The sequence below is a fragment of the Mobula hypostoma genome, chromosome 13, assembly GCF_963921235.1.
Source record: "Mobula hypostoma chromosome 13, sMobHyp1.1, whole genome shotgun sequence".
NCBI lineage: Eukaryota > Metazoa > Chordata > Chondrichthyes > Myliobatiformes > Myliobatidae > Mobula > Mobula hypostoma.
Window position 1 is genome coordinate 95,059,339 of NC_086109.1, and position 23,089 is coordinate 95,082,427.

Here is a 23,089-nt window from a genome sequence, read left to right on the forward strand (position 1 = left end):
CAAAGACGTACCGGTTGGCAGGTTAATTGGTCATTGTAAAATGTCCTGTGATTAGGCTAGAGTTTGCTGGATGGCGTGGATCAAAGGGCAGGAAAGATCTCTCCCGTCCTCATCTCAATTAAAAACAAAATTTCGCAGCACACACCGGTGGTTCTGATTCAGGGTTCTACAGGGTCTTTTGGGTGCATTGTCAAACATTCGGTGACCCTGCCGGGCAATAATGAAGGAATACCCCAGGTTCCTCCACAACAGGATTCACCTGATCTCCGGGGGTGATGGAGTCCCATCAGGATTCTTTGGTCCTTCTCGATCTGCAGGGGGGAAGAAGTGATCTTACTGAGCTGCTACAGAAAATAGAACCAGGCGATTCTAGATTCAGCGAGGCTGTTGCTGTGCAGAGCTCCTATCCATGCTTCACCATGGTAACGGGAATGACATGAATTTCACTGTACTGGATATAATTAAAATAAACTATCCAGATTAACATTCTTGCCGCGGAGCCCTGGTTAATATCGATCTGCTGGCGCAGCAGTTACAAAATTCAAGTGACTGTGGGGGCAGGAATTTGAAAGTTTGGAGGATTAGTTAATGGTTTTTTGATGTCTGGTCTTCAGATTTGGTTATCACACGCACAGTGAGGTGTGTCATTTGCGTTAACAAGTCACGTCCTAGGGGTTAGTGGCTCTGGTTCCTCCTGCCTGCATGAAACTCCGAGCCCGGAACACACCAGCAACTCAAGCCCCTGTCCTCACTGGTCTGATATGACTGCGTCCATGTCACTGATCTCCAAAAGTGGAATGGAGGCTTATGGACTCTGGCCTGACTTCTAATTCCCCCATGTCCCTGACCCTAAACCCTAACCTGACCCCTAACTTCCCTCACTGCCCCAAAATCATCCCTGCAAACCTAAAAAAGACAACTACATCTGGGCAGTGACCTCATTGGAGACCACAACTTGGTGCCATCTTAAGTATAAAAGTTCAGACACGTAAAACAGGAAAGGAGGCTCTTCGTGACTACAGAGGCTCACTGAAATTAGCCCCAGGTGCCTGGTCTTGCCCTCATAGTCCAACACCCTCCTGAGAGTCTTGTGCAATCAGATGTCTATTCGGCAGTGTCACTGCAGAACCTTTTCGTAACGTTTCCCGTCCCTGTACACAGGTAGCTGCGTCGACGGCAACATCCAGGTCCTAGGCTGGTCCGAGTTTGGTGGTGGAAAATGATTCAGAAGCCTTGAGGATCTTCTGGACTGAACCAGCCAGATCTCACTGGAATAGTAGTTTGGCAGACAGCAGCTCTATTGTCTGAAACATAGATATCCTCTTTGAATCAGATAGGGAAAAGGTCCATGTTTACTCCCACTGGTATTAGCTTCTTGGCTTTAGCTTTATTGAATTACAGAAAGGTAGGTCCTCCTGTTACCACAGAGGAATTTGACCTCCCATCTTTGGATCAATATTCCAGAACCAGACTGTTGTCCTGGGAAACCTATTACCTCCAAGCTCCCACTGAAGCCCAGGGGAGTAGAATCAGAATCAGGTTTAATGTCACTGACGCATGTCATGAAATATTTTGTTTTGTACATTGTAATATATAATAAAAACCATAAATTACAATAAGTATATATTAAAAAATTAAATTAAATAAGTAGTTCAGAAAGAGAGGGAAAACAGTGAGGTAGTGTTCGTTGTCCATTCACAAATTTGACGGTGGAGGGGAAGTTGAAACATTGAGTGTGTGTCTTCAGGCTTCAGGTAACAGTGAGAAGAGGGTATGTCCTAGGGAAGGGGTTCTTAATAAAGGATGCTCTCTTTTTGAGCCATCATCTTTTGAAGGTGTTCTGGATGCTGAGGAGGATATTTCCCATGATGGAGCTGGCTGAGCTTACGAACTTTCTGCAGCTTTTTCTGATCCCGTGCAGTGGCTGGTCCATACCAGGCAGCTGGACTTCTCTCCACGGTGCATCAGTGATTGTGCTATGAGGGTACCAATGGCACGGAATCTGCTATCACACCCCACAGAACCTCTGCAGCTGCCTAATGGAGAACGATGGGTCAGCATAGCTCATTCTCGCCAGTTGTAACTGACAGTGGCAACTAACGGCGCTCTTCTCAGGAACAGCCACACGCTGAGAATGAGGGTCAAAGTCAAGTCAGTCAACTCAGCACAAAGTGGGAATCAGTGTTTCTACATCCATAGATCCCATAATTTTGCTGCGCAAGTTGACAGAGTGGTTAAGAAGGCGTGCAGTGCGTTGGCCTTCAATAGTCAGGGGATTGAGTTCAAGGGCCACAAGGTAACGTTGCAGCTCTATAAAACCCTGGTTTGGACTACACTTGGAGTATTGTGTTCGGTTCTGATCGCCTCATTATAGGAAGGAGGTGGAAGCTTTAGAGAGGGTGCAGAGGAGATTTACCAGGATGCTGCCTGGATTAGAGAGGGTGCAGAGGAGATTTACCAGGATGCTGCCTGGATTAGAGAGCGTGTCTTATGAGGAAAGGTTCAGCAAACTAGGGCTTTTCTCTCTGGAGTGAAGGAGGGTGAGAGGTGACTAGATAGAAGTGTGCAAGATGATAAGGGGCGTAGATAGAGTGGAGAGCCAGAGACTTGTCCCCAGGGTGGAAATGACTAATACGAGAGGGCAGAATTTTAAGATGATTGGAGAAGAGTATGGGGGGATTGTTCAAGGTGGTATTTTTTACACAGAGTGGTGGGTGCATAGAACACATTGCTGGGGGTGATGGTAGAAGCTTGTCCATTAGGGACATTTAAGAAACGCTTCAATAGGCACATGGATGAAAGGAAAATGGAGGGCTATATGGGAGGGAAGGGGCAGATTACCCTGGAGTGGGTTAAAGAGTTGGCAGAACAAAGGCCTGTACTACACTGTAACATTGGCTGTTTCATTCCTGGTCTCCAAGCTGATGAGATATCCACTGATTGACAGTGGAGCTTTTCCCACACTTAGTAATAATAAGCAGAAACATAATTTACGATAATAATAGCAAATGTCTGTTTACGGAGTAATCGGATCTTGAACATTATATGCTGATGATAAACGTATAAGGATTGGTGCACTTATCTCTGGATGAATCTTGTCATCTTGTTTCTCGCTGCTTACAATGAGATTCAGTCATAACAAGAAAAACAAACTCGTCAGATGCGATAATTTGAGAGAGACAACACTCTGTTCCAAGCATTAAACTGCTGGTATCAGAAAGTCACTTTATTCCCGTAAGGATTAAAACACTGAATATATTACAGTGCCTGATAACACAACGAGAAACAAGACATTGATTTACAGTTCAATGGCACCTGCTCTACCACAGGCTGTCGTAAAGTACTTCACTATGATGTGGTTGTAATGTTTGAAACGCAGGAGCCAATACGCGCACAGAAAGCTCCCACTACTTGGCAAACCTTCCCTGGTCTTCGAAGTATTGCGAAGGCAGATGGGGTTTCCAGTTCAGCTGAAAACAGCATCTCCACACAACGCTGGAGGGGGCACTTGTGTGTGAATGCAAGCCCTGTGGTTTTATTCTGTCAGGCATTGAGCTATAGGGTTATGGAGAACTACAGCAACAAAACAGACCTTTCAGCCCATCTAGTTCATACCAAACTGTTATTCTGCCATTGAGCTGCACCTAGACCATAGCTCTCCTTACCCCTCCTAATCATGTACTTATCCAAAGTTCTCCTAAATGTTAAAACTGAACCTGCATCTATAACTTCCACTGGCAGCTCGTACCACAGCCTCACCAGCCTCTCAGTGTAGGAGTTTCCCCTAAGATTCCCTTTGAATGTTTCACCTTCCTTAAGTGTTTGGTTCTTGTCTCACTCAACCCGAGGGGATAAAACCAGCTTGCATTTATCCTATCTATACCCCTCATAATTGTGTATGTATATCTCTATCTAATCTCCCCCATTCTCTTACACTCCAGGAAGCGAAGTCCAAATCTATTCAACCTTTCCCTCGAACTCACTCTCAGTAACACCCTTGCAAACTTTCTCTGTATGGCCCCAAGCTGAGGGGACTGAGTGGAACATGGCCAAAACACAGTTTAAGTTTTAAAGTAATATGTTCTGACTTTATTTTTTAGATATTATTTTGATTTATGATTAGTTTTTCTAGATGGTAAAATTCCCAATGGCTTGGAAAAAAGGGATGAAGAATTGAACATAGAACAGGAACAATGTTGTGCAGATCTAATTAAATAGGTAATCAAATGCCCGACTAATCTAATCCGTCGCCCTACACTTTGTCCATCTCCCTCCATTCATATGCCTATCTAACAGCCTATCATATTTTGCCCCAACCATCACCCCTAGCAGTGTATTCCAGGTACTCACCACTCTCTGTGCAAAGAAAAACTTGTCTGGCACATTCCCTCTGAACTTAATGCCCCCCACCCCTGCCTCCCACCTTGAATTCATGCCCCCTGAGTGATGAAACGTCTGGCATCTCTCTGTGGGCAAGCAGCCACAGTGACACCAAGATCTACTTGCACGAAGAGCTCCCATTATAACCGAGCCCAGGAACATGATTTTTTTATATTAACCAAAATAAACCTTATTCATAATAAAAAAAAGATTTGCAAGAATAAACAGTGCAATGCCTTTTCATTCCTACTTTGCAGGAGAGCATTTTGTCATCTGTAAGTCTGTTAGTATACGCACTTCCTTATCTTTTGCATTTTCAGCTGGAAGGGCTTAAGTCACACCAGTAGTGAAGGTATTACACATGATTGACAAGGTATAAGGTGCCAATTTAGTTGCTAATAAGGTTGGACCAGGCTGAGATACAATGTCACATCCAATGCCATGCACTGTCAACAACAACAGCAACTTGCATTTATTTTAAACACAAGAGATTCTGCAGACGCTGGAAATCCAGAGCAACACACACAAAATGCGAGAGGAGCTCAGCAGGTCAGACAGTGTCTATGGAAAGGAATAAATAGATGATGTTTCGGGCCAAGAGCTTCCATCAGGACTTATTTTGCAAAACCAGAGGACGTGAGAAGAATGATTATCAAGCAAGTGCAAATCTCAGTGAAGAGGCAAACGGAACATTACAGCACAGTCCAGACCCTTCAATCCCCGATGTTGTGCTCACTTGTTAACCTACTAAGTTCAATCTAACCTTTCCCTCCTACATAGATCACCATTTTACTATCATCCATCTGCTTATCTTAGAGACTCTTAAAAGTTCCTGATACATCTGACTCTACCACCACCCCCGGCAAGGTTTCCCACGCACCCACCAGTCTCTGTGAAACACCGACTTCTGACGTCCCACCAATCACCTTAAAATTATGCCCTCCTGTATTAGTTATTTCCATGGGAAGAAGTCTCTGGTTGTCCTCTTGATCTGTGCCTCTTATCTCACACACCTCTGTCAAGTCAGCTCTCATCAAAGAGAACAGCCCGAGCTTACTCAACCTGTCCTCATCCAGACAGCATCCTGGTAAATCTCCTCTGCTCCCTCTATAATGAGGTGACCAGAACTGAACACCATATTCCAAGTGTGGTTTAACCCGGGTTTTATAGAGCTGCAACATTACCTCACGGTTCTTGAAATTAATCCCCCGACTAATGAAGACCAGCACACCATAAGCTTTCTTGACCACCCTATCAGCTTGCGCGGCAACTTTGAAGGATGTATGGACGTGAGCCCCAAGGTTTCCCTATTTCTCCACTCTGCCATTAACCCTTCATTCGACCTTCCAAAGTCAATCACTTCACGCTTTCCAGATTGAACTCCATCCGTCATTTCTCAGCCCCGCTCTGCATCCTGTCAATATCTTGTTGTAACCTATGACCACATTTTTACGCAGCTCGCAGTACTGTCGACCTTCGTATCATCTGCAAACTTAGCCTACCACTTCCTCATCCAAGTAACTTATAAAAATTACGACTGGAGGCTTGCTCAGAGAGGGAAGGTGAAGGAAAGGAGAAAGCAGAACAGAGGCTTAGAGATGGAAATACAGAACTCAGGGTCTTGGCAGTGACCTAGTGATTAAAATGGTAAGCAATCCAGAATTGGAAAAGCTTTGTAGAGCTGTAGGAAGTGGTGGAGATGTCTTGGAAGTCCTATCACACTTCACAAGCAATAAAGGAATTTCAAAATGTCCTTAAATGTAAGCTTTAGTAGTCAAAAGTAATTGAAACATACAGTGAAATGCATCATTTGCATCAACAGCAGTCTGACGCTGTGCTGGGGGCAGCCTGCAAAAGTCACTGTGCTTCCGACACCAACACAGCACGCCCACGACTCTAACGCTAACCTGTACGTTTTTGGAATGGGGGGGGGGAGGTGGAACCGGAGCACTCCAAGGAAACTCACACGGTCACAGGGAAAACGTACAAGCTCCTTACAGACAACGGCGGGAAATTGATCCCTGGTTGCTGGCAGTGCAAAGCTGCTAACCACTGTGACCATTCTGCCCAAATCATTCCTCATGTAGGACACATACAGCCTATTTCTACACACCAAATTCCCGAGATAGGCAGTAATAGGTATTGCTGATTGCATAGTGACTCCCCTTTATACGAGACCACAAGAGGCCAGTAGCGTAAACATTTGTGGATAGTTGGGCAAGGCTTTGCATTCACATGTGTAGTCCGTTGTTTCATCCAGAAGGGCTAAAGCATCTAGATGCCAACAAGGATGAGCTCCAGTCATTCTGATTCAGATTCAAAACAAGCCCCTTTCTCACTCTCCCATCCACCCACACAGGCTTCCAACCTTCAGGAACCTTCCCAAAGTCATGCCGCAAACTTCTCCATCTTCTTGACTTTTATTGGTGGCTAGCAGTCCAGCTCAAAAGCTGCATTACCGCCACCTACTGAACTGAAGGGTGAGGAGGATTCAGGAAAGTGGACCTAACACCTACCACCACCCACAGGGAGAAATAATACTAATTATACAGATTATAATAATAACTGAACATTTAAACAACCAGCGCTAATGACTTAAATTGTATTAAACAATTCAGGAACAGCTTCTTCTTCTTTGGCATCAGGTTTCTGAATGGACAATGAACCCATGAACACTGCCTCACTACTTATTTTATTTTCTCTTTTTGCATTACTTATATCTACTTCTTACTGTAATTTACAGTTTCCTACATATTGTAATATACTGCTGCCACAAAGACAACAAATTTCATAACATATACCAAGTGATACTAAACCTGATTCTGACAATCCAACAATTTCAAGAATTTAAATACTTGTCTGTACTTCTCTCGTGTGTCTTACCCATACCCTACCAAACTATCCAAAGTAACAATATTGATTTCCTGGGTCTCCCTTCTCTTCTACCCATATGCCCCAAGTTCCAATAACACATGCAAGACTCTCTCTGGAAGTTGACACTGTCTACATTCACCTGAAGTACGGTTACCAAGTCTAAACAATGTGTCATTTAAACCAAGTAATTATAACTTCCTCCCCTCTGGACCCGCCTCTCCTCCAAAGTGAAGTAACCATTTTCTAAATTCCACATAAATATCTCCCCTTCAACTGTGTCCCACAGTACCTGCCAGATTGAGAGAGTGTGATCCTTAATTAAAACCTTTGCCTCGCCTTTACTTCATAGAAAAGTCACGTCTCAGTCAACGAAGGTTGGTCAGGTGACTGAATCACCGTGACTCTGATTGGATAATTTCCGAGAATGGTTCTCAATTATCCCCTAGCCTTTTCCCATCTGCCAGCTAACACCCCTTGTGTGTCACCCTGCCCTCCTGCAGCCAATTAGAAAGTGAAAAATCTACATAAAATGATTGGCTGATGCCTCACCCTCAGTCAAACAGCCATTGACCCTGGGTCCTATGGTTTGTGACTAATTATCCATAGTGTTCAACCAGTAATGAAGATCTTCACTGCTCTTAAAACCCAGAGCAACACAGAAAGTGCTAGAGGAACTAAACAGCATCTATGGAGAGGAATAAATGGTTGAAGTTTTGGGCTGAGACCTGTCTTCAGTTCTTCCAGCATTTTAGAATCATAGTTATAAAAAAAGTACAGCACAGAAATAGGCCCTTGGCTCATCTAATCCACGCCATTTAAACCACCTAATCCTATCTAGCTGCACCTGGACCATAGCCCTCCATAATCCTCCCATCAACATATTTATCCAAACTTCTCTTAAACATTGAAATTGAAATCGCATGCACTACTTGCACTGACAGCTTGTCCCTTACTTTCAACACCCTTTGAGTGAAGAAATTTCCCCTCATGTTCCCCTTAAACATTTCACCTTTCACCCTTAATCTATGACCTCTGGTTGTAGTCCCACCCAAACTCAGTGGGAAAAGTCCCTATCTATACCTCTCATTATCTTGTATACCTCCATCAAATCTCCCCTCATTCTCCTACACTCTAGGGAATAAAACACTAGGGAATAAATTCAGTCTTCCCCTGTAACTCAAGTACCCCAGTCCCAGCAAAATCTTGGTAATTTTCTCCGTACTCTTTCAACATTATTTATATCTTTCCCGTCCGTAGGTGACCAAAACTGCATGCAATACTCCAAATTAGGTGTGATGATGTATGCAATCCAAGTATTTATTATTATTTAAATTATTATTATTATGAATTATTTAAACAAACAAGAATGTTTAATCAAACAATATATTTACAAGATTACTCAAATCTAATTGAAACATTAAATACACAACAGTTACGGATTGTGTTCAGTGAGCAGGTAGGGTGGGTGGGAGTGGAACAACTTGGCTGAGGGTGGGGACTGAAGGGAACACTATCTCGGGACACAAGCTGAGCCCTCACAGATCAGATTTCAGATTCAAATTTATTTCAAAAGTTCATTTTATTGTCAAAGTACGCATATACAGCACAACTCTGATATTTGCCTTCTCCAGATAGCCAAGAAATACAGAAAGACACGTTGGTGTTGACGAAAGAAAAGACATCACCTAACCACCCCCCCCAACACCGGCATGAGAAAAAGGAAATGAAACTCGCAGACCCCAAAATCCCCCCTCTCCCCGCAGCAGAAACAGCCACAATAACAATCACCGACCCCTACACATAATAATCCTCAATCCCCTCACTCACAGAAAAGATCGGTGACAGTAGTAGCAAATCCCCAACCCCGCTTTTACACACAAAGATTAACAGATGACCCACCTGCCGATTGTCCTCAAGAAAGAAAACACTGAAAAGCTGAAGGAGACCAATTATCACATAAATCTCAGAACATGGGAACTGTCTTTTCATCTGCAAACGAGGAGAGCACCAGCACGAACTCAGTCCTTCCGTAAAGAATGATTGCCAGCCTGGGTCCGAACACTGCCGGCCCAGGTCTGAATGCCTGGGTTTATTATGTGTACATCAAAACACACAGTGAAATGTGCAGCTTGCGCCAAGAACCAACACACCCACAGTGGTGTACCTGGGGCAGCTCACAAGAGTTGCCCCACATGCCAGCGCCAGCATAGCATGGCTACAAAGCTCAGCACAGAATAACACGAGCAACACACCAAGTGACAAAGCAACAACAGCGAAAGAAGCCCTGTGTCTCCCTCTCAGCCACACACGCACATACATGCACCGTCCGCTAACCCAAGAAGAGGCCACCTTCGGCCTGCAGCCTCCAGCGGACTTGCGGACTCGCACACTTGGGCTCTGGTCAGCGGCCTTTGACTTCTGGAGTTCAGACTGACCTTTGGCTTGGGTCACTGCTGAGGCCTGGGGCTGTAACCAAATGGGCGGACCTGCTGGCCTAGCTGAGACAGCCTCAGTCTCTGTGCAGAGAAGGAGCAACTGTAGTTGGCTACACACACAAAAGTTGCTGGTGAACGCAGCAGGCCAGGCAGCATCTCCAGGAAGAGGTACGTTCACCTGCAGCTTTTGTGTGTGTTGCTTGAAGTTCCAGCATCTGCATATTTCCTCGTGTTTGCGGCTGCAGTTGGCTAAGACCTACACCAACTGCCTGTTAAAGGATGGGGAATGGACCTGTAAAAAGGGGGAGCAGCTCAGTCGCTGGAGGCCATTCTTCCCCTCAGCCCTGTTCTAGCATACATTTAATTAATGGCTACAGATTAATTTTATTTGTCACATGTATATGGAAACATACACGTGAAGGGTGTTGTTAGATTCAACGACCAACAGTCCAAGGATGTGCTGGGGGCAGCCCACAAGTGTTGTCACGCTTCTGGCACCAACAGAGCATGCCCACAACTCAGCTGTCTAACCTAAATTTGGAATGTGGGAGGAAACCAGAGCACTTGGAGGAACCCCACGCAGTCATGGGGAGAAAGCACAAACCCTTACAGATAGTGGTGGGAATTGAACCCGGGTCGTTGATGCTGTAATAGTGTTACGCTAACCACTACACAATCGTGCCAGGCACTTTGTATCTTAACTTCATTTACTTCACTCCATACCCAGCAAAAGCCTGTTGATCTGAGTCATCACATCAACAACATCCAGGAGATATCCTGCTCCTCAACGCCTTACAGTCTAGCTCTAAGTTAAAGTTGCTCGTTCCAGTCTCCCCACTAGAGAAAACTGTTGCTGCCTCTCTCTAACTCACTAAAATGCTTAAGCATGAAAAATTTTAATTCAACTTCCCATTCCTATTTCGATATGTCAGTCCACGGCCTCCTCCACTGCCACCACGAGGCCACTCTCAGACTGGAGATACAACACCTCAAATTCCATCTGGGTAGCCTCCGACAAGATGGTATGAGTATCAATTTCGCCAGCGTCTGGTAATTACTCCCCCCCCCCACCCTTCTATCTTTTTCCATTTCCCATTCTGGCTGCCCGCTCACTCCTTCTCTTCTCCCCTGCCCGGCAGCTCCCTCTGGTCTCCTCCCTCCCTTATTCCATGGTCCACTCCCCTCTCCTATCAGATTCCTTCTCCTTCCGCTCTTTACCTCCTCCACCCATCACTTCCCAGCTGCCCCACCCACCCACCTTACCCCTCACTTATCACCTGCCTGCTGTACTCCTTCCCTTCCCCCCACCCTATGTTCTTATTCTGGCTTCTTGCCTTCCAGAGATGATGACGGGTCTCAGCCTGAAACATCGACTGTTTATTCCCCTCCATAGATGCTGCCTGACCTGCTGAGTTCCTCCAGAATTTTGTGTGTTCCGGCATCTGCAGAATCTCTCAGGTCAGGCAGCATCTATGGAGAAGAACAAACAGTCGATGTTTCAAGCTGAGACCCTTCATCAGGACTGGAAGGATTTCCCCCCCCCCCACTTTTTTAATCTTATTCCAGCTTCTGCCCCTTCCTTTCCAGTCCTGATGAAGGGTCTCGGCCAGAAACATCGACTGTTTATTCCCCTCCATAGATGCTGCCTGACCTGCTGAGATCCTCCAGCGTTTTGTGTGTTCCAGCATCTGCAGGAGTTCTTGTCTGCCACAAAAGCAGGATCTCCTGCTGGTCACCCAACAGCATTTTGTGTGTGTTAATCTGCAGAATCTCTTGCGTTTATGCTTTAAAAATACCTTTGATGCTGAGAACCATCCTGGTGTCTATTCCCCTGTCTAGATGCTGCACGACTTGCTGAGTTTCTCCAGCATTTGAAGACAAGATGAACATGGTGTAATAACAGCGGTCTGGTTACCGAGCATCGAAGATGTACAGACAGCTTATGCAGGGAGCATATCCGTGACAAAATGCAGTGTAAATAAATGCACACTTCTGCTTTTGTGGCCGGATCTTCACCAGACGCTGGTATTCTGTGTGTGTTTCTCTGTGCACAGGTCACACCATCAACAGGATCACCTGGCTCTCATGGCTTTCCTGAAGTTTTTCCATCACACCCTGAGCCCCAGTCCTCAGCCCCCAAGCCCATTACATGGAGGGATGAGCTCCCCATCCCACATTCACTTCCCTGTCCAGTCTAGGGATCAGCTCCATGTCCCACGTTTGCCTCACTGTCCAGCTTGGAGTCGTCAGGCATGATCAGTACCATCTTCTCACTCTCTCATGTAAGAGTCAGGGATTGCTCTGGACATTTTGCATTTTGTTCTCTCTGGGCAGATTTCTCACATCGACCGAGGCCAGGGCAAGCAGAATCACCCCTTGTACGTCTCTCTGTGCTGTGACGTTGATGTCGGGTACATCTCTGCTGTAGCACAGCCCCGCATCACTTTACTGCCTGACTCCAGCTCCCTGGGGGATGAAATCTAATCTAACCCCACACCTCTGTGTGTGTGTGTGTGTGTGTGTGTGTCTATTTCTCAGTGTCTGTGTGTTTATCAGTGTGTGTTTATCACTGTATGTGTGTGTGTTTATCAGTGTGTGTGTGCATGTTTATCTGTGTGTGTTTATCACTGTATGTGTGTGTCTTTATTAGTATGTGTGTATTTATCACTGTGTGTTTGTTTATCAGTGTGTGCACATGTTTATCAGTGTGTGTGTTTATCACTGTGTGTATGTTTCTCAGTGTGTGTTTATCACTGTATGTGTGTGTTTATCAGTGTGTGTGTGTGTTTTTGTCAGTGTATGTGTGTGTGTTTATCTGTGTGTGTGTGTGTGTGTGTTTATCTGTGTGTGTGTGTGTGTGTTTGTCTGTGTATGTGTGTGTGTTTATCTGTGTGTGTGTGTGTGTTTATCTGTGTGTGTGTGAGTGTGTTTGTCTGTGTGTGTGAGTGTGAGTGTGTGTGTATGTGTGTGTGTGTGTGTGTGTGAGTGTGTGTGTGAGTGTGTGTGTCTGTGTGTGTGTGTTGATCTGTGTGTGTGTGTGTATGTGTGTTTATCTGTGTGAGTGTGTGTGTTTGTGTGAGTGTGTGTGTGGTGTGTGTGTGTGTTTATCTGTGTGTGTGTGTGTGTGTGTGTGTGTTTATCTGTGTGAGTGTGTGTGTGTGTGGTGTGTGTGTGTGTGTGTGTGTTTGTGTGTGTGTGTGTGTGTGTGTGTGTATGTGTGTGTGGTGTGTGTGTGTGTGTGTGTGGTGTGTGTTTGTTTATCTGTCTGTGTGTGTGTGAGTGTGTTTGTGTGTGTGTTTATCTGTGTGTGTGTGTGTGTGTGTGTGAGTGTGTGTGTCTGTGTGTGTGTTGATCTGTGTGTGTGTGTATGTGTGTTTATCTGTGTGAGTGTGTGTGTGTGTGTGTGTATGCGTGTGTGTGGTGTGTGTGTGTGTTTATCTGTGTGTGTGTGTGTGTGTGTGTGTGTGTGTGTGTGTGTGTGTGTGTGTGTGTGTGTGTGTGTGTGTGTGTGTGTGTGTGTTTGTCAGTGTATGTCAGCCTCAGGACACAGCTGTAAGCCGGTGGCCGCGGCACTCTGTGATGTGAATGATCCCGGCGGAGAGATTTCCTGTTCGGTTCCGAATCCCCGCAAGAATCCGCAGCAACCGTCCGCCTCACTCTGCACGGAAAGCGCCGGGCTGACAGCCCGTCACATCCATGGCCATTACAGCTCGTTTGATTTGTGTATGATAAACATGCGGCAAATCCTGTGGAAGATTTCTGGATTGTTTCGACTTTCTCTGTAAACGAGCGGTATTCCCCGCGCGGCAATAGGCTGCAGGGGCTGTTTCATTGACACTGCGGGGCAGTAATGGGTCAGAAATCGACCCAAATATTGGAGCCTTGAACGATGACAGACTCCAGATAGCAAGGGTGCGGAGAGCAGGGGGTGTTTAATATGGGGATACTTGTATCACTGAGGCAAGGCTATCGTTTATGTTTATTCCGTGTCAGAGAGAGCACTATCGACATTTGGCAAACCGCCAACACATTCCCACAGTGAAAGTCTTGAAGATAGCCCACCCTTCCACCGCCCTCTGTAAACGCAGTGTCTCAGCCTAACACAGGTATTGTTGATTCAAGTATTCTGACATCAGTAATAAAGAGGAGGGGAGGGGGGAGATAAACGAGGGAGGAAGAGGCGAGGGGTTGCGGGGAACGCAGTACCTTCTCGGTCCAGGAGGAGGCGCCGGTGAGCCCCGGTAAATAAATAACCCGGGCAGCGCTCGCCCACGTTTACCCACTTTGCCCAAGGAGCAGCTAATTAACTTAGCCTGTCCAGTTTGATAAACCTCACATCTGGCCTGTTGCATAATTTATCGATTTGCTCCTTCTTAATATTGGATTCTCAGCAGGAAGAATCTGCACTTCAAAGATTAATTAAAATTCTGATGCCGCGCGCTCTCGTTTAGCTTCATTAGCAGACGCGTTGTGACTGATTAACCGTTAAAAATAGACTCCCTTAGCCAACTACCGATTAATTATTTATTTAGAATTACAGGTAATTTAGAAATATTATAGCGTCTGTACAAAATAAAGTTGTTTTCACTATAATATTCAAGGAGGTGCGTTTACTTGTTCGCTGTCAATGACATGAAATCCCTTTCCCGTCATAAAGTTCGTCTGTATTTAAAATGTTGCATGTTCTAGCTTTTCCTCTCTAGTCTGTGTGTTGGCTTGACGCCGCAGTAGTTGCACCAGGATTATTAGGAAAACAAACAGCCCGATGATCCAGTCGAGGGATCTTACACAGGCGAAGATCTGGATACCAGAAACACTCCGCTCTGTGGCCGCGCCGGGAGCATGCACACCGGGTGCCTTTTTCACAATAAAACACTAGCTTGGAGCTCACGGTGACCCTGGCCCTCTGGACACTGGGCGGTGGATACGGAACACCCGGGGGGGGTCCACTGGATTCTGGGTATTGAACGGTGGAGTGGCACTGGATTCCGGATATTAAACACCGTGTCAGCACCAGATAACGAGGTGCGCTGGATTCTGGATATTCAACAGTTCGGTGGGCATTCGATCCTGGGTACCGAACATTGGACTGGGCACTGGATAATGAGCGGACACTGGGTTCTGGGTTTTGAACACTGGGGGTCGGCACTGGATAGCGAGTGGGCAGTGGATTCTGGATATCGAGCACCGGGCAGGCACTGGATAGCGAGCAGGCACTGGATTCTGGATATAGGCACTGGATATTACCCAACGAGCTCTGGATATCGAACACTAGTTAACGGGCACCGAACCCCATGCCCTACCGCACATCGAAGCCCGGCGCGGGCGATGGGCAGATGATCTGTCTGCCGCCTACCTGTTTCTCCAAGGATTCCTTGGCGGACAGAGACGGTTTGGGAGACGGTGCCCTCTCGCACACGCATCCCTCCAGCAAGTAGAGACCCGAGGCTTTCGAAGCGGAATCATTCTCGAAATAAAACAGCATATTCTGGAGCAGGGCGAACCACTTGCTGTGCCATTTGGTGTTGTCGGAACTCCGCTTGCTTAGGTAGCCCTTCCTGCTCCCGTCCTTCTTGGCCAGGAGCCCCAGGTAGGAGAGGTGCCCGTCATTGAGGCGGATTCCCTTCTGCATGTTGCCGCAGCCGCCAGCGCCAGCCTCACATCGCAGCCCCAGCAACTCACCGAGGCTCCGACTGCGGTTCGAATCAGATTCTCGCCGGAGAGGTGCTTCTACATCATTTCCTCCGCCAGCCCGCTCCGTGCCCCTGCCCGCCGGCTCCCGCGTTGAACAGGGACTGATCTTCCCGGCTGCTCAGAGCCCGGGACCGCGGCTCCGCGTCACGTGGCGCCGCTGCGGGGCAACTTCAGCACCGTGGACAGGGGTGGGGAGGGACAGGGGGGACAGAGCTTGGAGCGAGGGGGCATAGGGGCTGGAGAGAGAGGGAAGGGAGGGAGACAGATAGAGGGTTGGGGTGTCGGTGAAGGTGGGGAGCAGTAGAGGGCACAAGGCTGTGGGATAAGGTGGGGAGGGATGAGGTAGATGGGAAGGGGGGAGAGATGGAAAATGGGACTGGGCAGTCAAGGAAGGGGGCACGAGAGAGGGAAAGAGATCATGGGGAGTTAGAAGGGGTTGGACAGAGCATGGAGGGAGGGAGGGCATGAAGAGAGAGGACAAGAGAAGGAGATTAGGGAGGGAAGAGGGCAGGAAGAGAGCATGGAGAGGGGGAATGGGATTGGGAGAAAGAGACGAGGAAAGGGGGTGGTCTGGTGGGGAATATAGAGAGATGAGGAGAAGGCATAGACAGAGGGGTAGGAAAGGACAGGGATTGAGGGTGACGGGAGAATGAAAAGTAAAAAGAGAAATGCAATATTAAGGAAGGGGGCTAGGAAAGGGGAAAGAGAGAGAAGCAGGTCGAGGGAGGGAGAGGAGGAGGGTTAGGGAATGCAGGCAGTGAGGGTGGGAAGAGGAGTCGAGATAGAAGGAAAGAAACCGGATGTTGGGAGAGAGGGGAGAGGAGAGAATGGAGGGAGAGAGGTAGAGGTGGTATAGGGTTCCCAAGTAAAGAGAAACAGTGATTGAGAGGGAAGGTGGGAAGAGAAAATCGACAGAGAAAAGGAGGACTGGTGGGGGAGGGGGAATAGAGAGAGAGAGAGAGACAGAGGGGGGTGCTGGATAGAGGGGTGTGGTAGAGAAGGAAGATATTTAGCAAGAATTGGGTCATGGCCTAGGGAAATCGGGATGAAGACAAGGGAAATAAGGAAGGCAGAGAGGGACAGGAATTACAAGATGTGATGGTAGTGACAAGAGCCAGGATGGAGAAGGAGAGGAGATAGAACTAGAGAGTGAGCAATGAGGAGGAGAGAGAAAGAGGGGCTGAATGTGTGTGTGGAGGGATTGTGCTATGGTCACCCATGCTCCCGACAACCTTTACTACAGGGAAGGCACAGTCGCAATAAAGGATGTGTTCAAAAGTTACACCCCTGAAGTCACCCTTGGCAACACTGTGCCAGAGATACTCAGGGATACACACAGCTCAGTGCAGGTCACCATCTTCTTCCTGGAGATTCAGAAGCTGCCCCTTGGTGTAAACAATCCGTTTTCACTCACCAGCGCTCATTTGAACACTGCGGAGCAAAAGCAAGGTTGGGTCACCACTGTTCTTAAGCTGGATCACATCAGAGTGAAGTTGAGAGAGTGAACTACATGGTAGTGGGTCGGGAGTCACACACAGACTGGAACGGGCTACACACACTGGGACGGTAAAGTAGACTGATGAACCAGATGGGCTTTAGAGACAGCACAGAGGAGACTTACCAAGATGCTGCCTGGATTCGAGAGCCTGTCTTATAAGGAAAGGTTGAGTGAACTAGGGCTTTTCTTTGCAGTGAAGGAGGATGATAGGTGACTTGATAGAGGAGTACAATATGATAACAGGCATAGATAAAGGGGACTGCCAGGGTGGGAATGGCTAATACAAGGGGTCACAATTTTAAAGTGATTGGAGGGAAATACAGGGGGGATGTCAGAGGTAGAAATTTTACACAGAGTGGTAAGTGTGTGGAATGCCCTGCTGGTGGTAGAGGCAGATGTATTAGAGACTCTTAGATAGGCAGAAGATAGAAAAAGGGGAGGATTTATGGACAAGAAGGGTTAGATTAATTGTAGAGCTGGTTTCTATTGGTCAGCACAACACTGTGGGCTGAAGAGCCTGAACTGTCTTCTATGTCAACTGAATTTAAATTCCTCAGCCTTCTTTTCAGTCCCAGTCCTCTCGACTACGAGTCCTGTAACGCTGCTGCCATACAACTCTACCAGGTCACGGCTGGTCATCAGCATATGAACTCAGGGTTAAACACGCCTGAGCTTTTAAGCCACCAATTTAGAATCCATCTCCATTCACAGGGACTTAGCACAGCCTTTCCCTGGTCACCAATTTCTTTTTTTTTATTATGTCCAATTTAACATCTGAAATTAAACACTACTTCATTAATTAAAGTCCAGTTAAAGCAAATTGCCATTTGCTGCAGCAGATTGTGGAGATTAGAGGGCCCCTGAATTATAGACTGCAGGCTGCGCAAGGCGTCACACTACCTTGGCAATAAATCAGGCGTGTAATAGGTTGAGAGGGGAATGCGATGGTAGGGATGAACAGTCACAGGTAGAAGATTACTCTGATTAATCAAAGAATCGATTAAATGCATCTGAAAAAATAAACTAAAGGACCGAGAGGAAAAGGGGATTCGATTCAAGATTCAAGATTGTTTAATGTCATTTCCAGCACACAAGTGTAAAGGAGAACAAGATACAATGCCACATAAAAAATGTAATAAGATAAAGAACACAATAATTTAATAAAACACAATAAATATTAATACATAAAGTAGATTACATACTGTACATAGATTGATTGTATGTCCAGACAGTGACGCTAGGCATCAGGTGACTGACTGGAAATGATAAAGTAGTGGTGGTGGTGGAGTGAGTTAGTGGGTAGAAGTATTGATCATTCTTACTGCTTGGGGAAAGTAACTGTTTTTGAGTCTGGTGGTACTGGTGAGGATGCCGTGTAATCTCCTCCCTAATGGGAGTCAGTCGAACAGCCCATGAGCAGGGTGCAGGGTGCAGAGTGGGTGAGATTCTTCATGATGTTACTGGCCCTTTTCTGCCACCTTTCAGTCAATACGTCCTTGATGGTGGGTCAGCTGGTACTGGCGACATGTTGGGCTGTTTTGACTGGCTGTATGCATTATTTGTGAAGATTGAGGAGGGACCATACTGAGATGTTCAAGGCAGAAATAGATTGGATTGTATAGGGAGAGAATTCTAGAACAGGGAGAGACCCAAGAGGCCAGGATGCTGGAAACTGCAGTAACAAGCAATCAGCGGGTTAGGCAGCGTCTGTGTGGACAAGGTGGGGGGGGGGGAGCAGTTGTCACTGCTTAAAGTCAAGCATCAAGTCCTTCACAAGTTTTGTTATAGGTCAGGCTTTTTATCCTGTGGACAACATTGGTACCGGGTTTGGGAAGTGGCTGGGAACATTGATGACACAGAAGAGGCAGGCAGGGACCGTTTCCAACATGAGAGGTTACAAAGTTCAAAGTAAATTTATTATCAAAGTACATATATGTCACCATATGCAAACACAATATACATTTTCCTGCGTGCATACTCAATAAATGCATAAAATAATAACCATAACAGAATCAATGAAATAATGCATCAGCTTGGGTGTTCAATCAGAATGCAAAAGACGACAGACTGTTCAAATACAAAAAGAAAGAAATAATAATAATAATAAATAAATAAACAATAAATATCAAGAACGTGAAATGCAAAGCGATCTGTGCTTGGCGTTCATCACTATTATTGTCACCAATGTTGCCACCACTCAAAGTCCCAGGCTCATTGGTGAGCACAGACTTCACTGGGCCAGCAGCGTAAACACTGAGGATACAGGAGCAGTTCGAGCTGGTGAAGGTCACATTCAACCACCCACTCCCCCAACCCCAAAGCCTCTCTGTCCCCTAGAGGACACACCAGACATGTGACGTAAACTTCACCACTCAGAGACAGAGCACCACAGAAACAGACCCTTCATCTAGTCCGTGCTGTGCTGTTATTCTGCCTAGTCCCACCTACCTGCACTTGGATCATACCCTTCATGCTCGTCCCATCTAGGTACTTATCCAAGCCCCTCTGAAATGACACAGTCACACCCACATCCACCATTCCTGCTGGCAGCTCGTTCCATACAGTCACCACCCTCTGAGTGAGGAAGTTCTCCCTCGGGTTCTGCTTAAATATCTCTCACCTGTCATCCTTAACACACGTTGTCATCATCAGGGGAGAGCAAACAGAACAGAACCCTAACCGTTGCCAAAGACAAGGCAGACCATTCAGGGGCAGTGGGATACAAACACGCCCAGCCTGGCAGCAGCAGTACAGTGCAATACATAAAGTTACACAGTACTGTGCGAAGGGGCTTAGACACCCTGGTTTATATATATATATATATAGATGTGTGTGCGTGTGTGTGTCTAAGACTTTTGCACAGTCCTGTATGTCATTATTTTGTTAATTTATATGTTACGTGTGTGGGTCATATGGACTGTGTTGTGCACCTGGGTCTGGGGGAATGTTGTTTTGTTTGGCGGTGTACGTGTACACCGTTGAATGACAATACACTTGAACTTGAGCTTGAATTGAACCTAGGGTAGTGCATTTCAGGCTTTCAGGTGTACGTGTGGAGGGGCCACAGTAAGGCTCGATGGGGAAGGACCAAGTATACAGTTCTTTCACTACTGGAGAGAGAGGAGCCCTCCATGATTGTAGTAATGAGCCACCCCAGGGGGTCACATGAGCAGCAACAGTCCTGTTGGTGAGTAGGAATGTAATAGAACAGCATGGAAAGCTATGACTATTAATGTAATGGACACCATGGTAACGTTGCCATTAGCTTGGGCTGTCAGAATTCAGAGTTCAATCCTGGCATCTTCTGTAAGGAGTCTCTGTACATCCTCCCTGTGACCACGTGGGTTTTCTCCGGGTGCTCTGGTTTCCTCCCACAGCCCAAAGATGCACCGGTTAATTGGTCAATGTAAATTGTCCCATCATTAGGCTAGGGTTAAATTGTTCCATAATTAGGTTAGGGTTAAATCTGGCGAGGTGGGACATGTCCTCTCACTATCCTCTGATCAGTAAGGGAGATGCATGGTTTGATGGCTGGTGTGATTTTTTTCTACCCATGGTTGTTGTATACTCAGTGGCCACTTTATTAGGTACAGCTGTACACCTGTTCCTTAACGCAGGTATCTAATCTGCCAAATACACGGCCGCAACTCAATGCATAAAAGCACTGAGTTCTGTTATTGTTCAGACCAAAAATCAGAATGGGGAAGAAATGTGACAGAAGTGACTTTGACCATGGAGTGATTGTCGGTGTCAGATGGGGTGGTTTGAGTATCGCAGAAGCTGCTGATCTCCTGAGATTTTCATGCACAACAGTCTCTGGAGTTTATGGTGCATGCATTAAACAAAAAAAATCCAGTGAGCAGCAGTTCTGTGGGCAAAAACATCTTGTTAATGAGAGAGGTCAGAGGAGAATGGCCAGACTGGTTCAAGCTGACAGGAAGGTGACAGCACATATTTACATGCATACTTTTATAATAAACGTTTTTTGGATCTTTGAATCAATAACTCAAATAAGCATGTATTACAATAGTGGTGTACAGAAGAGCATCTCTGAATGCCAAAGTTCTCTCTAATTTGTAACGACCAGTGTGTGCAAAAATCTTGTGCTGTGCAATTTTTTTGCCCAGTGACAAAACATGTGCGCACTGAATAATTTCTTCAATAAAAACAACCTAAAATCTGCAGGCAAATCATCGCAAACTCCACGTTGTCAACCCTGTCCACATCAGAAACCAGAAAAGGAAATGTGATTGTGTACGATTGTAAAATATAGTCAACATGCCATTAAGGTAGAGGGTGACAACCTTTTGTACACAGCTTAAATTCCTTTGAGCACTAGTAGCAAAAGATGTGTGAAGCGCACACACACTCCCCTTAGAGGGAACATTGCTAATTGCACAACATGTCAAGTCTTGAAGTGCATGCATTCAGTGGAAGCAGCAGAAGACTACAAACATACCATACGACCATAGACATAGGAGCAGAATTAGGCCATTTGGCTCTTCAAGTCTGCTCTGCCATTTCATCATGGCTAATCCAATTTTCCTCTCAGCCTGAATCTCCTGCCTTCTCCCCGTATCCCTTCATGCCCTGACCAATCAAGAATTTATCAACCTCTGCATTAAATATCCATAAAGACTTGGCCTCCACTGTTGCCTGTGGCAAAGAACTCCACAGATTCACCACTCACTGGCTAAAGAGATTCCTTCTCATCTCTGTTCTAAAAGGATGCCCTCTCTTCTCTGAGGCTGTGTCCTCTGGTCTTAGACTCTCCCAACTTGGAAACGTCCTCTCCGCATCCACTCTATCAAGGCCTTTCACCTTCTGATATGTTTCAATGAGGTCACCTCTCATTCTTCTGAATTCTAGTGAATACAGGCCCAGAGCCATCAAACACTCTTCATATGACACACCATTCAATCCTGGAATCATTTCTGTGAACCTCCTTTGAACCCTCTCCAGTTTCTGCACATCCTTCTAAGATAAGGGGTCCAAACCTGTTCACAATACTCCAAGTGAAGCCTCACCTGTACTTTATAAAGTTTCAACATTACATCCTTGCTTTTATATTTTAGTCCTCTTGAAATGAATGAATGCTAACATTGCATTTGCCTTCCTCACCACTGACTCAACTTGCAAATTAACCTTTAGAGAATCCGGCATAAGGACTCCCAAGTCCCTTTGCACTTCAGTCTTTTGGTATTTTCTCTCCATTTATAATATAGTCAATCCTTTCATTTCTTCTACCAAAGTGCATGACCACACACTTCCTGACACTGTATTCCATCTGTCATTTCTTCGCCCATTCTCCTAATCTGCCTGTCCTTCTGTAGCCTCTCTACTTCCTCAAAACTACCTGCCCCTCCACCTATCTTCATATCGTCTGCAAACTTTGCAACAAAGTGATCAATTCCATCATCCAAATCATTGACATATAACGTAAGAAGAATTGTTCCCAACACAGACCCCTCACTTTGTCAAAGGCCTTCTGAAAATCCAAGTGTACAACATCAACCGATTCTCCTTTATCTATCCTTGTTATTTTCTTCAGAGAATTCTAACAGATTTGTCAGGCAAGATTTTCCCTTGAGGAAACCATGCTGTCTGTGGCCTATTTTATCAAGTGCCTCCAAGTACCCTGAGACCTCATCCTTAATAATTGACTCCAACATCTTCCCAACTGCTGAGGACAGACTAACTGGCCTATAATTTCTTTTCTTCTGCTTCCCTCCCTTCTTGAAGAGTGGAGTGACATTTGCAATTTTCCAGTCTCCCGGAACCATTCCAGAATCTAGTGATTCTTGAAAGATCATTACTAATGCCTCCACAATCTCTTCAGCCACCTCTTTCAGCACCCTGGGGTGTACACCATCTGGTCCAGGTGACTTATCTAACTTCAGACCTTTCAGTTTCCCAAGAAACTTCTTTCTAGTTATGGTAACAAAAAGTACCTAATAAAGAGGGGACTGAGTGTACATTTGGCGTTAATCAAGGTTATAACATCTATCTGTGGTTGAATAAACCAGTCAGTTGGAAATATGTACTTTTTGCCTGTAGTGTTTTGAACAAATATGAAATTACTGTTATTGTAATATTGAGCTAATTGTTAATAGCAAAGTGTATATTAATTTTAATGGTAATCATAAGACTTGGGTGTATTTCACATCAGGTTGTAGGTTAGTGAGGGAGTTTTCGCACAGTCCTTTAA

General features: G+C 45.9%; 1 protein-coding gene across 1 annotated transcript in view; it reads right to left on the bottom strand.

Moving 5' to 3' along the window:
- The window catches only part of rasgrf1 (Ras protein specific guanine nucleotide releasing factor 1), a 123,726-nt gene extending 108,104 nt beyond the window's left edge, over nt 1-15,622 (bottom strand). The window contains exon 1 of the mRNA XM_063066224.1: nt 15,046-15,622. Within this exon, the coding sequence (XP_062922294.1) occupies nt 15,046-15,321 (276 nt within the window). The 5' untranslated portion in view covers nt 15,322-15,622. The remainder of the gene's footprint in view (nt 1-15,045) is intronic.
- Between the last annotated feature and the right edge of the window lie 7,467 nt (nt 15,623-23,089).